The sequence below is a fragment of the Hippopotamus amphibius genome, chromosome 4, assembly GCF_030028045.1.
Source record: "Hippopotamus amphibius kiboko isolate mHipAmp2 chromosome 4, mHipAmp2.hap2, whole genome shotgun sequence".
NCBI classification, from domain to species: Eukaryota; Metazoa; Chordata; class Mammalia; order Artiodactyla; family Hippopotamidae; genus Hippopotamus; species Hippopotamus amphibius.
The window spans coordinates 107,935,920-107,951,990 of NC_080189.1; the positions used below are offsets into that span (position 1 = coordinate 107,935,920).

The 16,071-nt window shown below is 55.7% G+C and overlaps 1 protein-coding gene across 1 annotated transcript in view; it reads right to left on the minus strand.

Moving 5' to 3' along the window:
* The window catches only part of ADARB2 (adenosine deaminase RNA specific B2 (inactive)), a 336,404-nt gene that overhangs the window by 92,299 nt on the left and 228,034 nt on the right, over window positions 1–16,071 (minus strand). Inside the window, exons 2-3 of the mRNA XM_057732894.1 lie at window positions 5,876–5,962; window positions 223–1,106 (exon numbers count right to left, since the gene is read on the minus strand). Coding sequence (XP_057588877.1) covers window positions 223–1,106; window positions 5,876–5,962 — 971 coding nt within the window. The remainder of the gene's footprint in view (window positions 1–222; window positions 1,107–5,875; window positions 5,963–16,071) is intronic.

A 16,071-nucleotide genomic window follows, 5' to 3' on the forward strand; every position in this document is an offset into this window, starting at 1 on the left:
CGGCACTCTTTCCATTCACACGCTTCCAGGCTCTCTCTCCCCGAGGCCTGAACACGGCTCCAGCCCCGCGGCGGGAGGGGCAGCGCCTGGCTTACCTGGAGGGTGCTGGCGCCCCCCACTCACAGGGACGGAGCAGGGGGTCCGCCCGCTGCCCCGTCCCGGCCCCCGGCACCCCCACACCCCGAGGACGCCGCCCACCGGCAGCGGCCCGAGAGCTCTCACCTGGGGCAGGAGGTGACTTCTACTTCTGCTGGGGACGTGGCCAGGCAGCCGGATGTCAAAGAGGGCCTGCAGGGCGGCCTGGGCCGCCTGGCCCTTGGCCAGCTTCTTGCTGCGCCCCGAGCCTTCGAATGTCCTCCCGTCCACGCTCACGGCCATGACGAAGCTCTGGGCGCGCCGCTTCTCGGGCTCCGACAGGCACACGTAGCGCAGCCCCGAGCGCAGCTCGTTCAGCAGCACCACCGGGTTCCTCGCGCCCGGGGCCGCGGGGCCCCCCAGGTCCAGGTCCAGGTCCAGGTCCAGCGGGCGGCCCAGCAGTCGCCCCCGCCGGCAGGCCGCGGACAGGCGCTCGGGGGCTGCGGGGCGGCGGCCCGGGAAGCCCTCGCTGGGCGCCGCGGGCTCGAAGTGCTGGAACAGTGAGTCGGGGAAGTCGGCCTGGTCCGAGGTGAAGTCCGGGGCTGCGCCGCCCGGGGCCGGGTGGGCCTGGCAGGCGTTGGGGAGCTGCACGAAGGACCCGAGGGCCAGCTCGGCCGCCCTCATCTTGGCCTTCTTCTTGGTGGGGCCGGTGCCCTCGAAGGTGAGCCCGTTCACGTCCACGGCCACGGCGAAGACGGGCGCGTGCACCGGGCCGGTCTGCGACACCGTGCGGAACTGCAGGCCTGGCCGCAGCTCGTGCAGCTGCACCAGCGCGTTCTTGGGCGCCACGGACCACGAGAGCCGCCTCCAGAGCAGCCGCAGCCGGCACAGGTGGCCGCCATTGCCCTCCTCCAGCGGCCGCTTCCTCTTCAGGCCCGGCGCGGGCCCTCGGGCCCTGTCCCCGGCGGGCGGCGGCCTGGCCTCCAGGTTGCTCACATTGCGGTTTTCCTTCACGTCGGCGCTGCTGGTACCTGGAGGGGAGAACAGACAGTGTGACCCGGGGCTGCGGCCCGACTGGCCCGCGGGCATCGCTGCTGGTGACACCCCTTCCCCGCAGCACTCAGCCTCCGGATGGCAGCCGGCCCGGCACCTGCTGGGGGCCACGGGGAGACCGCACAGGCAGCGCCTTGGCTCACAGGCCACGGAATGGACCACAGCCCTGCAGGCGGGGGCCCGGGCCCAGAGGAGGGGACCCCCGCCCCGTGGGGCCCCTGGAGTGGACTGAGAGGGGTGCACGTGGGTGGGGGCCTGTCCCCACTTGGGGCTGCTTCCACCTGCTGCTGAGCGCTGCCAGGTCCCCGACGGGCTCCCGGACCCCCCAGATCACAGGAACACGCGGCCTGTCTCCCCACTGGGTTTGGGCGGCGCTGAGGTCAGGGAGGCCTTGCCCTCGGGGTGGAAGGTGAGGGAATCGTGTGCTCACAGCCTGGACGCTGGGTGGCCCTTGGGCTCGTGAACTAGACCTAGAAGCCCCGTGGACGAACCTCAGAAATGTAAGGTTAGATGATAAAAGCGACTTGCGGGATAGCACGCAGAGGCTCTGGTTACCCCGTTACAAAGCCCAGGTGTCCCACGGCATTCCTGCCTCCACACGGGTGGTGAAGCTCAGACACCTGTGTCCCACCTCCCCGGACACGGAGGAATGAGGGCTCAGAGGGCGGCTTCGTCTGTATTGGTAAGGCTTTCTGTCTTTTGCACAAAATGATATGAAGCAAACTTAGCAAAATCATCATTTGCTAACTGTGTGGAAGGCAGGTGATGACCATTTAGTTTTCTGGCCTGGCCCTCTTGGACACCCTCCTCTGACACAACTGTGCCGTTTAGGGAACCTCAGCCATGGTCCTGACGTGGCCACAGACGTGTGTCCCACTGCCCCGGCCGACGGGCTTCTGCAACGCCCGACCCTCAGGTGTCCCGAGAGGCCCTGAGGTTGACGGTGCTGGGCGGTGGGTCATCCTTCACGGGCCCCACCCGCACCTTCACCTGGCCCCTCTCCTGCTTCTAGGATGCACTCCGGGGTGGGCTATGGCCCTGTTTTCTAGGGGAGGAAACCGAGGCCCCACGCAGTGAGGCAGCTGCCCTGGGACATGCGGTCGGGTCATCAGAGGAGATGTGATTGCATCCAGGGACTCCGCTGTGGCAGCTGGGTCATTCCCTCGTCCGTCTCACAGACACGGAGTCGGGGAGAGGTGGACGCCGAGGAGCTCTGCTGACGGTGCAGACGGACGCGGGAGGAGGCGGCTGGGCTTGGGGCTACGCAGGCCCTTGATGTCTGCAGATTTCTCCGTAGGGACTCCTTCAGCAAGTGGAAACCTGAGGGGGTTTTACCGCCGGCCCACAGCTCGTGGGCAGACGTCGAGTGCGTCTCCCTCACCCCAGCCCAAGAGCCGGCAGCAGGAATACGCGCTGGGTCAGCGAGCTGGTCCCAACAGTGCAGCTGCTGGACGGTCACCACGAGAAAAGGACCGTCTTGAGGCATGCAGGAGGCGCCAAAGGCTGGCGTTCTCGAGAGGTGCCCCGGCTCAAGCTCGGGGCCAGCCCTCCTCACCACGATGCCGGTGGGTGTGCCCCGTGGAAGGAAGGCGCCAGGCCCCGACCTCAGAGCACCTCAGCTGCAACCTCAGCTGCTCTGAATGAGTTGCGAGGTGACCCACCAGCATTTGTCTAGCTGTTTGCTTCTGTAAGACAGCAGGTTTGCAGACGTTGTTTTGTTCAAAGGGGTGAACCTGAGCGTTTTGTCAGTTAGGGGTGGGTGACGTTCATTTACAGTCTATTTCAGCAGAAATAACGACCTTCCACGTGTCCACACTGAGTTTCAGCCTCTTTTGGAGGTCCCTGTGCATCTTGGGTACACATCAGCAAGGAGTTCTGCTATTTGGGGTATTTTGGGCCAGGGGACTGGTAGATGGGAACAACCACGCAGTTTCCCAAATTGAAGGTAAAGATGGAAAAAAAACAACCCAGCCCAAGCAGCCTGCACCAGATTGCCCAGAAACTCACTGGGAGCTCTCTAACTTCCTATCGCTTTCGCACAATGTGGGGATGGAGCTTGGCTGTGCGTGTGATGAAAGTGGCCAGCGTGTCAGATGCCCTCGGAGCCTTCTGAGGGGAGGTTTATCTTGCAGGAACAGGCCGGCAGACCCAGATTCCCCTCCGCCTGCACTGAAACCGCTTCCACGCTCTTCTGGTCAGTATCCTAGGAAGGTCATGCTGGGTTTCCCCGTGGCGGCTGCGGCCTTGGCACCGGGAGCTCTCCCCATCCTTGCTGAATCCGACGGGACATCCACGACCTCGTGTGTGGAAGGTCTGTGTGGGCAGCCTCGGATTTCCAGACAGTCACACGTGTCCTTCCGTTGTGGAAATCAGGAAAAAAGAGGCAAATAACCACAAACGACATTCGATAAACACCACCCGTGGCGGTAACAGAACCATCGCCGGCAGAGGGAAGACCGCCAGGCAGAGGGGAACGTCTGAGTCGGAGACACGGGGGGACAACGAGAAACGGGAGCACTTCCGTCTGCTTCTCTCACACCGACCCTGTCCTGAGCCCCCGGAGCGCCGACCCTGCTGAGACAGCGTCAACACAGGCTACGGTTGAAGGCCCAATGCACGCAAGAGCTGCCTGTGGGAGAAAGAGCAGCTTTTATGTTGGCCTGGCTGCGGCTGGACCTTCACTCTCCAGGTGAGAGACCCTCCTCCAAGTCAAGCTTGGCTTCTGGCCGCATCTGTGTGCCGGCTGCCGGCTGCCGTCTCAGACGTGGACGGGCCACGCGGGGTGAAGTCTTGGCCGCCGCCTCCAGGTGCTCAGGCCCCTGGTGAGCGCAGGGGCCTGTGTGTCAGGAGCTGCGTCTCCTTCCTCGACGCCCCCCTCGAAGCCAGTCGTCTCGCAGCCAGACTTCCCGGCACCAGGTCTGCAGGTGGGAGGCGCAGAGAACCGGCCATCGGATCCGCTGTGCCCAGATGTGGCTGGGCCGGCCGGCAGGTGCGAGCCTGGGGCCCAGAGGCTCCATCGGCTCAGGCAGGGGGGTCCGAGGTGGTGCTCAGGGGGCGGCCTCCGCCGCGTGGGCTTCAGGGCACCGGGTCCTGGCGTGGTGGCTGGGTGCGGGCCCGACCCTGACGGCTCCTGATCCGGCTCAGCAGCAGACAGGAGATGGCCTCTCTCCCAGGCAGGCCCCAGGCGTCCCGGAAGGACCAGGCCAATGGGGCGGGTGGGCATCCCTCTTTTCCTCCCTCCTTTCCTGCCCCCAGACCCCAGCTCCCTCCTGTGGGCCTGGCTCCAAGTGGGCATCTTGGCTCCTCCTCGTGTGATGCGGGTGACCATGCCCTCGGGTCAGAGGTGGGCGTGGAGAGGACGGGCCAGGGCAGAGATCAGCTCCTTGTCAGCATCAAGGAAGATCACGTCCAGGGCTGCCTTCCTGGACAAGGAGAATGAAGAACCTGCCTCTTCCTGCAGACTCAGCCAAAACCCACTCTGCCGATGGCTGGTCCCTGGGTGGGTTCACAGCCGCCGTCCCCTCGTAGGCCAAGCCTCTGCCGGCCCGATGGCGACCCAGCTCCGCCCCTCACGCTGGGGCTCGCTCTCCAGGGCCCTGCAGAGCTGAGTGTGGACCAGGTACGCTGGGGCTGCCGGGGAAACCCTGCTGGTCCTGAGGGTGAGGCCACACGGGGTGGGCAGGCCCTTCCTTTCAACCAAACCCGGACGCCCACCCACAGGGTCTGAAGATAAAACGGGAGACTTCCAGTGAGATCACCCTGGCTTCCGTCACCTCCCTTCCTCCCTGATGTGTACACACACCGCACACACACACCGCACACACTCACCCCCCTTCCCGACGTCCACGGCCCCTGGACGCATGGCCCCTGCCAGCACTGTGCTGGCAACACTCGTGAGAGGTATGAAGACAAGGGCATTAATTTGGAGATTTATCTTTGAACAATGTATGAAAATAGAGTTTCGATAACAAACAGCACACATTACAAAGGGGATGACTAATCCACTGAGAGAAAATAAGATTTTCCAAGCATTTCAAAGGCACTTTAACATGTTATAAACAATTAAAAATCCTTCTCATCTCTAAGTGGCTACCTCCCCGCCGTGAGCTGAGCGAGGGGAAGCGCCTTCATTACCCGTGTCAGCCGCCCAGGTCCATTGCTTCCTGTTTCCCCAGGTCTTTGCCTCAAACGTCATCACCCTACTTGATTCCATCCTCAATTCTACCACCAGGCCAGCCGCCTCGCCCCTCACACGGGCACCGTGGCTCTGGGGGATGGAGTCACAACCCATGGCTGCAGGGCTGGAGCTTGGGGTCGCAGCTGTCAGGCCACCCGCCCTTGGATGGGGAGAGAGGGTTCCTACGGGGAGTCTAGTCCCAGAGAACTGGGTTTTTTTTATTATAACATCTGGAGTTCTCAATCACAGAGTCACTGCTAATATTTCCTACCACGCAGGTGGGGATGGGATCCAGGTTGCCAGGAGGGGTGAGGGGGCAGGATTCCAGTGGGGATGGGATTCCATGGGGGATGGGATTCAAGGGGGGAATGAGATTCAGGGGGGACGGGATTCCAGGGGTGGATGGCATTCCAGGGGTAGATGGGATTCAGGGGGGGCTGGATTCCTGGGGGAGATGGGGTTCCGGGGGGATGGGAGCATGTCCCGCTCGGGGAAGCCCAGATGGCGCCCCCCTACCCCAAGGGCCTGAGGCTCTGGGCCCCCTGCACGTGGGGAAGGGGCTCTGCTTACTGAGGTTGTCCTCATCCTCCGTGTGTGCGGCCCCGGGGCTCACGTGCTTGAAGGAAGCAATGAAGGCAGACAGCATGCTCACTTTGTCTGGAAAGAAAAGAAGGACAACAGTGCACTTTAGACATCCAGCTTCGGGAAAACTCAGTGCTCTCATATGTTCTTGTTACTGAGGGTCTGGACGTGGGAGGTTGGAAGGTCATTTTGCTTTCAGCCACTTCGTTCTGGTTCAGTCTTTTATTAAGTTTCTGACAGCACTTTATCCAATTCCCCTCTCCATTCAATTTTAAACTTTATGATCTCCATCTTTACTTATTTTTGGCATTTCCACGTCCCACGAGTTGGAAGTCACCGTCTGCAGGGCAGCCCCTCGCCTGTGCCTGCAGGGAGCTGGGTGGGCAGGGCCTGCAGACGGAGGTCGTTTCACAGAGAGGAGCTGAGGTGAGTGAAGAAATCACTAAATTAAACGAGAGTCCTGCAAACAGAGCCAAGGCTCTCTCTCCCCATTAGTGAAGAATTTGCTTTTGGGCTTGAGGTGTACGAAAAAAATAAAAGGACTTATCAAAACTGTGAAATAGACTTAGTGTGTGTTTGAGCAGAAGTAGATGGAACAGGAGGGAGGAGTGGGCGGGGGCCCTGGAGACTCCCCTGAAGCGGGGAGAGGAGCCCAGGGACCCCTGCCTGCAGCCCAGGGGACGGTCCCGGGTGCAGACCCCCTGAGCACAGCGCAGAGGGGAACTCAGACCCGGGAGGAGACGGCATGCGGCACCAATGGGCTCAGCTACTTCCCTCTATACAGAGACGAAGGACAGCTGGGTTAAAGCACAGCTGGGAGAAATGAAAGAATGACTAACGAAGGGACCAAAAGGAAAGCGCCTTATTTCGGAGCCCTGACCCTGACCTTGACCCTAACCCTTGACCCCTGACCCTACACCTGACCCTGACCCTGACCCTAACCCTAAACCCAACCAGAGTGAGTCCACAGGAGAACTCAGCCCTGACACCCCTGGAGCCCCGGTGCTCCAAGCCCTGCCCCTCACGTCTCTGTCGCCTCATCCCCTCAAGTCTGCAGTGTTCGTGACTTTCCATGTGAACCTTGACCACACTCTGAGAAAACCGCGGATGGCAGAATCCCCATGGCCGCTTGTCCAGTGTGTCACAGGGTCACCGCAGGGTTGCCCTGCCCTGCGTGTTGGCCGGGTTGTCCAGGGCCCCTAGTCAGGGACCCTTTCCACGTCCTCCGCACATTGGGCTGCCTTTCGTCTGCTTCTGTCCTGGGACAGGCGCTCCGGTTTGGGGCACATCTAAGCGTGATTTCTCCTGGAAACGTCAACGGGCAGTTTATCATGCAGTCGGCCTCCAGGCGTCCAGACCCAGGCGGGAAACGTGCTCTTTTTCTTTCAATTCTGAGCCTGTTTTCCCTTAGCCGAACTTTCCAGAGGCCAGGTGAGCTCGTGTGGAAATTCACTCGGGAGCCTGTTAACAGCTGCTGTGTCCAGCAGGGATGGGCAACACGGAATGTTCACTTGGAGGACAAAGAATAAATACAGGGGCTGCTGCCTCTTCATTCTGCCGACAGGAGGGACCCGCCCAGGGAGGCCCAGTGCCCACGCCAAGGTCAAGCTCCTCTACTGCACGAGAATGAACTCTCTTGCTTGAGTTATAATTTCATTAAGGGAGCCCAATAATGTTCCAGAAAGAGTGTGAAGCTCAGATCGTTTAGGCCGGAGCAGCTCCAAATGAAATTACAATTTTCTAATAAAGCAGGGCTGCCAGCCAGACACCCACGAAAACGCACTAAAGCACTTCAGAGCTCACCTTAGCCCAACAGGGAAATACTGACAGATCGCTTTCCATCCATCAAAGTTCTGGATTTCTAGGGTGGCCAGGTTTGTCAAATAAAAATTCAAGGCACCTAGTTAAGACTGAGTTTCTGATACACAACAGATACTTTCTGTGTATATACACCTCTAATATCGTGTGGGACATACATCTGCTGAAAAATCATACATTGTTTATCTGAAATTCAAATTTAAGGCAAAGGACTTGAATAAGCACTTCTACAAAGAAGATACACAAATGGCCAATAAGTACATGAAAAGATATTCAACATCATTAGTCGTTAGGGAAATGCACATCAAAACCACAGCGAGACACCTTCTCACACGCACTAGGATGGCTGCTATTAAAAAACTCTGGAAAGTAAAGTGTGTCGGTGAGAACATGGAGAAACTGGAGCCCGTGTGCACTGTTGGTGGGGATATAAGACGGTTCCGCCGCTGTGAAACCCGCAACTCCACTCTGGGTATAGACCCCGGAGAGCTGAAAGCAGGGACCTCGAGAGATGCTTGTTCACCCTGTGCACCCACGCTCACAGCAGCCAAACGCAGAAGCAACCCAAGTGTCCACGGACAGACGGGTGGACGGACAGACGGACGGATAAAGAACTGTGGTCTGTACACACAACGGATATTATTCGTCCTTAAAAAGGAAGGGAATTCTGACACAGGCTACAGCACGGATGAACCTTGAGGACATTGTACTAAACTAAATAAGCCAGTCACAAGAAGACAAATGTGGCACGATCCACCCAGTTGAGGTCCCCGGAGAAGCAGGAGTTGTGGAGACAGAAAGGAGGGTGGGGGTTCCCCGGGGCTGGGGGGGCTGGGGGGAAGCTGTTCAGTGGAGACGGAGCCCCAGCCCGAGGAAAGGATGCGGTGGGGGTTACTCGGCGACACCAACGCCCCTCCCGTCACTTATCCACGCGCTGGGAAATGGTGACTGGCGCATTGTGTGCTATGGGTGCTTTACTACAACCTACAAGATAAAAAACAGTGCAAACTTTGCACATCCTGCGGTTTTCCGGCGAGCCCCACCCCTTCTGGGCCCCATCCAGTCCTCTGTGCGGTGGATTTGGGGTTTCACGGTTCGGCTTACACCCGGCTGACAGGCCAGGCAGGAAGCCCCAGAGTGGCTGAGCCTGCCCACCAGAACCTCGAGGACCATCTCCTGCTCCCACGCTCCATGGAGGAGAAATAGTTAACCCTGAAGGCACATGTGCTGTGGATGAGAAACGACTGTTCTTTTTTTTTTTTAAAGGACTATGGAACCTGACATTTTAAAAAAATTTTATTTTACTTTATTTTATTTATTTACTCATTTTATTTTCAGCTGTGTTGGGTCTTCATTGCTGCACATGGGCTTTCTCTAGTTGCAGTGAGCGGGGGCTACTCTTCATTGTGGTGCGCAGGCTCCTCACTGCGGTGGCTTCTCTTGTCGCAGAGCACAGGCTCTAGGTGTGTGGGCTCAGTAGCTGTGGCTCACAGGCTTAGTTGCTCCGCGCCATGTGGGAATCTTCCCAGAGCAGGGCTCGAACCCGTGTCCCCTGCATTGACAGGTGGATTCTTAACCACTGCGCCACCAGGGAAGTCCAAGAAACAATTGTTCTTAAGAAAGAACAGACCGCGTCTTATTTATTTGTTTGTTTGTTTAATTACTTTTACATTTTTGGCCATGGTGCAGGCTTATGGGATCTTAATTCCCCCACCAGGGATCAGACCCGCACCCTCGGCAGTGAAAGTGAGGAGTCCTAACCACTGGACTGCTGGGGAATTCCCCCAGCCCGAGTCTATAGAAGGTCATTAGGGGAAAGGGTGAGGAATTACATTTTCTGTTTAGAAAAATTGTAAGGAACATTATGTGCTGTCGATGGCCTTTTCAGAGGCTGTTTCCTGGACCCGCGCCTGCCAACTTGGCACCGACTTCTCCTGGCTCCAGGTGAGCCACGCGCCAGTAGCCTGCTGCTTCTGGTCTCAGGGTTCCTCACGGTCATCTTTTGAAAAACTGGTTTCACGCAGGTTACTTACTGATAGGAAAGAAAAGCCTGCTTTCATTTCTCTTATTTCTGGATGGTTTGGGGCCGCCGGGAGCAGCTGCTTTTCAGGACCCCAGCCCCACACTGGAGTGTCAGGAGGAGAGGGTCTTCCTCCAGGAGAGCAGCTGGAAGGGCCGGTGCTCCTGCCCCACAGGCGTGTCTGTGGCTCTCCACTCGGGCCCAGGGTCCCTGAGAACCAGCTGGACGTTGGCCTGAGTCAGATGCAGTGACCAGGACCGGCCCCTGTGAGGATGGCGCCCAGGCCGGCCTCCAATCAGGAGTAATTTCTGGGGAAGTCCTGGTCACCATCCGTCACACTAAAGGTGTTTTTAACTAATTACTTGGAATGATTCAGGGCATTTGTGTTATAAACCTTACTGCTCATGGCAAAATAAATGCCTGTGGCCCACACTGAAGTGCTTTCTTATATTTTTGGAGCACGTGGGGAAGCATTTTCAGGGGCAGAAGCCGTTTCCTGGAGAAAGATGAGATCACATTGGTTGACAACATTGGAAATGAAGAACAAACACAACCTGGAAGCAACATAAAGACAGAAAAATGGAACAAAATGGAGGGTTCAGAAATGGAATCATGCCTGTGTGATCAACCGGTTTTCAACACAGATCTCGAAGTCATACGCTGAGGTGGAAGAAGTCTTTTTAGCAAATGGTGCTGAAAACCTGTACATCATCTTGGGAAAAAGTGAATTCTAGGCTCTATCTCGTATCATAATGAAAATATTCACAAAATGGATCATAAATCTAATGTAAAATCTAAAAACTATAAAACTCACAGAAGAAAACATAGGAGATTACTTTTGTGGTCTCCATGTTGGCACATTTCTTAGGCATAGAAAGCACTAATCATAAAATAGTTTTCATCAAAATAAAAAATTTCAGCTCAATGAAATAACTGTCAAGAAAACTAAAAGCAAGCCACAGACTGAGATAATATATTTACAATCAGGACAATTGATTTTTATCCTGAATATAAGAAGAACTCTTACAACTTAATAAGAAAGGACAATAAGTTCAAATTAAAAAAAATGGGCAAATACTTGAACAGAAACTTGACAAAGGAAAACATACAAACAGCCAATAAACACATCCTGAAGCGCTCAGCAGTGGTACTAGGGACATGCAAACTAAAACCACAGAGGGATGTCAACACACACCGTTGAACAGCTGAGATCAAAAAGACTGACACAGGGAAATCAGAACTCTCATCCACTGGGACATTAACTCTGAAAAATGTTTTGGCTGCTAAGGGCACACCTATCCTATGACCCCTAAGTCCACTCTGGACATTTACCCAAGATAAAGGAAATATGTATGTTCAAGAAAAAACCTGAGCTGAATGTTTGGAGAAATTTTATTTGTGACAGCTCAAAATTAGAAGTATCCCAAATGCTCACTGACAGAAGGATGTGTACATGAGTGTCTTAAAATTTATACCCTGGGAGGCGACCAGAAATAACAAGGAGATGGGTGCATCTCTAGAACATTATGTGCAGCAAAAGAATCTGGGTGGGAAAGAGAGCAGCCGCGTGATTCCAGACGAGGCAAACTACTCTCTGGTGACAGGTCAGACAGTGGCTGCCCCTGAGGGTCCGTGTGGGTTGGCTGGAAGAGGCGGGAGGAGTCTTTCTGGCAGGAAGAAGCCTATATTTGGAGGGAGATGTGGGTTACATGTGTGCATGCATTTGTCACTGGACTGTAACATGTACACGTTGTACATTTCTCTGTACGTAAATTACACCTCAATTATTCAAAAAATAATAAAATATAAAATATGTGACTGGACAAGAAAATAAATGATGTGAAGCAAGCCTCAGAGTGTTATTTACTCAGGAAAGGAGGAAAGTGAGGATGACAGACATTAAAGGTAAACTGTATGTGCAGTCAGGCCCCCTTATCCGGACCTGGGTTTTTCTTTTTTCCTTTCCTTTCTTTCTTTCTTTCCTTCTCTCTTTCTTCCTTCCTTCCTTCCTTCCTTCCTTCCTTCCTTCCTTCCTTCCTTCCTTCCTTCCTTCCTTCCTTCCTTCCTTTCTTTCTTTCTCTCTCTCTCTCTCCTCTCTCTCTTTCTTTCTTTCTTTTTCTTCCTTCCTTCCTTCCTTTCTTTTTCTTTTTTTCTTTCTTTTTTCCTTCTCTTTCTTTTCTTTCTTCTTTCTCCTTCTTTCTTTCTTAATTTCCCTTTCTTTCTTTCTTTCCTTCTTTCTTTCTTTCTTTCTTTTTCTTTCTTTCTTTCTTTCTTTCTTTCTTTCTTTCTTTCTTTCTTTCTTTCTTTCTTTCTTTCCTTCTTTCTTTTTTCTTTTTTTTTTGCTTAGTTTTTAGATTTGGAAGCTCAAATATATTTAAAAGGCCTTAAGGAGAATCTCAAAGATAAGGCCCTTTGGAACCGTCCTCGGACTTACGTCCAGACAGCTGTACGTATGGAAACAGAGGGAGAAATAACCCACGTGATTGGGATGGGGCCACAGAAGGCCAAGCTCTGCCACGCACCCCACAGCCTCAGAGCCTCAGTTTACCCACGAGGAGCCGGGAAAAGGTATTTGGCACCTGCTTTTGTGAAAGCCATGTTTGCTTTCACAGACTGTTGTGTTTATCAATAATTTATGAAACAATTCTTACCAAGTAAGACGACAATTTAAAAACCCCTTGGGGCACGAGCCCATGTCAGTTACCCGGAAAATCCATTCACGGGAAATAACGTGTTTGCTGGAACTGTTAATAAAAACCATAATTGCTAAAATACCTGAGGATTTGATCGTCTACTCTGCCTCTTGCAAAGCACTAAACAGTTCACAGGTTATTTTTAAAAAATTAGAGCGACCGCACACTTGGGTCCTGCCCTATTTCAACCGTTTGGAGTGAGCGTCTGTGCGCGTGTCCTCCGCGTCTGTGGGCCACGTGCTGACACGTCCAGCGCAGCTCAGCCGCGAAACAGAAAGAAGGCGACAGTTGGAAGCCGCGGAGCAACGTCGGTACCTTTAGGCTACAAACCCCAGCCTCCTTTATACGTTCCCTTCTTATGTTTTCTTTTTGCCAAAATGCACTCTGACAGATGGCCCCCCTCAGGCCTGACCCACTTTCCTTCCTGACTGTACCTTCTCCCCCAGCACAGCTATGTCTTCAACGGATGCCGCATCTACCCAAACGCAAACGCAAATCAGCCTGAACAGGTGGGCGACCCGGGAAGCACGAAAATGATTAACCTGCGTGCAGGCAGGAGAAAGGAAAGGCAAAGATGTTTTCTTGCATATTTTCAGGAACGTGTATTTTAAGAGGCTGTTTTCAAGCTGCCATCTATGAACAAGGGAGTTCAGGCACAGAAAGACTCTGGGTCTGTAACACTCGAGTGGGTCTGTAACGACTCGAGTTCTGTAACACAAAAGGGTCTGCTTCTCATGAGGGGGAGGTTCTTCTGGTAACTTCCAGGTGGATAAAATTCATGATTTTGGTCTTGGCGCAGGCAGCCAGCCTGTGTCTGTTCCTCCTTCATTGTATGGGCTGCACTGTGTCCTTCCTCCAAATTCATGTTAAGTCCTGAGCCCAGGACCTCAGCATGTGACTGCATTTGGAGATGGGGGTCTCTAAAGAGGTGACTGAGGTGAACTGAGGTCATAATCCCACGTGACCGGGGAGAAGAGATGAGGACACAGACACTCGAGGAGGGACGACCACGTGGGCACATGAGGACACGGGAGCAGGCGGCGTCCACACCCAGGGGAGGGGCCTCAGAAGGACCAGGCCTGCTCGCTCCTGGACCTCAGACTCCCAGCCTCAGGCCCGTGAGAAATGTGTCTGCTGTTTAAACCCCCGTCTGTGGTCCTTTGTCACGGCGGCCCGAGCAGACTAATGTGTTCACTCCACAAATCTTTACTGGATGTAAAGTGGCTGCACCTCAACCAATGGTTTCACCCTCTGATGCTTAGAAGGAGCCGTGCTGAGGGGCCTGGCCATCCAGGGGCACTGGCAGGTGGTGGTGGGGGGGCATCTTGTTGGAGGTGACCTGATAGCTAGTAATAGAGCCAAGTGTACTTCCGCTGAAAGGTGAGTCCAGCATGGCCCAAGTTAAGGGGGGAGAGTCCACTCCGGAAGAGGGGCCACCTGTGCAGAGGCTCAGTCAGCTCTGGGCATCCTGTCTGGGGGGCGCTGCATCACCTGGGCCTGGAGGCTTGATTCGGAGCAGGGGGCCCTGGGGGCCAGAGGGCAGCAAACATGAAACTCCTGGATTGTGAGGGGTGAGTGGGAGGGAGAGGGGAGAGGCTGGAGAGAGAGAGAAAAGGAGGGAGGGAGGGAAGAAGGGAGGGAGGGAGGGGAGAGAAAACTCTCGTCTAAGATGGGTCTGAGGCCAAGTCATGGTCCCCAGCATCACCCACCCCAGGCCCAGACACGGTCCCCAGCACCACCCCACACCTGCCCCCCAGGTCCAGACACGGTCCCCAGCATCACCCCCCCCAGGTCCAGACACGGTCCCCAGCATCACCCACCCCAGGTCCAGACACGGTCCCCAGCATCACCCCCCCAGGCCCAGACACGGTCCCCAGCATCACCCACCCCAGGTCCAGACACGGTCCCCAGCACCACCCCACACCTGCCCCCCCAGGCCCAGATACAGTCCCCAGCATCACCCACCCCAGGTCCAGACACGGTCCCCAGCATCACCCACCCCAGGCCCAGACACGGTCCGCAGCATCACCCCACACCTGCCCCCCCAGGCCCAGACACGGTCCCCAGCATCACCCACCCCAGGTCCAGACACGGTCCCCAGCATCACCCCCACACCTGCCCCCCCAGGCCCAGACACGGTCCCCAGCATCACCCCGCACCTCCCCCTGGGAAACCTGGCTTTTGGAACCTATTGCTGAGGGGACACAGGGACCAGTTAGAATCAGAGGCCACCAGAGGGTGGACACACTCGACTTTGGCCAGTGAAAGAGAAATGTTTCTCCTTCTGCCTCCCTGGATGGGCTCAGACTTGGTTACAAGATGGTCAACTTCCAGCTGGGCTGAGTTTCAAGGACTAGAAATAACTAGAAAGTTACAGGCCTGCCTGAGACTCACTGAGGGATGAAGAGGAGGAGGGGACAGAGTGAGGTTAAAGGAGAAAAGCAGAAAAAGCACCACAAACGTCCGTGTTTACGCTCCAAGGGGCTGAAACTTCCGAATGAGCCGGTGAGGACCCCCGGGTGCGACACTGGGATCTCAGGGCTTCCCTGGGAGGACCCTTTGTGTGGGGCTGGGGGTGGTTGAACAGGAGGAGCCTTTCCCTCCTTTATGGACTCGAAGGAAGTCGGAGATATCCGATGCCTGAATTCCTCTTCAAGCCCTCGAATTTCACAGGAAGATCCCAGGTGAGAGCTGCAGGAGCTCCTGCCGCTCCTGTAGGACGTGACCTCCAGTTCCCAGAGCCAGAAGCGTGGCTCTCAAGATGTTGCTAGAGCGACTCTCTTACGGGATCCACCCTTCCTCACGGTTTAATTCCTTGGGCACATTGTTCTCCTCCTGGGAAGCTTCCCCTCGAAATCACGGGCTAGGACCTCCCTGGGCCAGCGTGGGCCACCTCCCAGGGGCTCTGACCAAGCCACGGGCCCGGCGCTGCGAGCAGACATTCCAGCTACACCTGGATTATTTTGGGAAGCAGGGTTGGGGGCAGGGGAGAGAGGCGGCCAGAAACAAATCAGCTCACACCGGATCGCTCTCCGTGAACAGCAGGCAGAGGCACGGATGGCTGACGGTGACTGATGGGACCGGGACTCTTCGCAAGAAAGTGCATTTAAACAGCAGAAAACCTGCACCGAAAGGCTCGTGTTCACATTTGGCGTCTGCCTGCGGCGCCAGGGCCTCTGGGAAGCCTGTCTGCTCTCCTCTCACGCTCTGCCCGGAGTGGTGTGCGTGAAAGCTCTCGGGGGTCCTTTCACGGCCCCATGGACCATGGGGTGCGAGGGCTACTTTGGGCTCCGTCCCTCACGCCGAGGACAGTGGGCCTGATGGACAGAGTCCTCTGTGCACCCCCGCCCAGAGGTCTCGTGCGGCGCTCACGAGACGGCCTGGAAACAGAGTCCGGCACGGAGGCGGACCTTCTGTGCCGCCGGGAGGGCGTGTGCGAGCCTGGCCCTCACCCGAGATGCCCCTGACCTGGCGCTCTGTGCGGGTCCCGCCTGTGCCTGCTCTAGGTTGTCAACACCAAGGTCTTCTTCAGCGCTGTTTGAAACGTGGCTAACTTCTCATCTCTTGTAGCAATCAGATTCTCTCATAGCCAAAAATAGAACACTGATCAGGTGAGTGATTGTTTAGAGAGCAGGTCAGAGTGTTAGTATCTG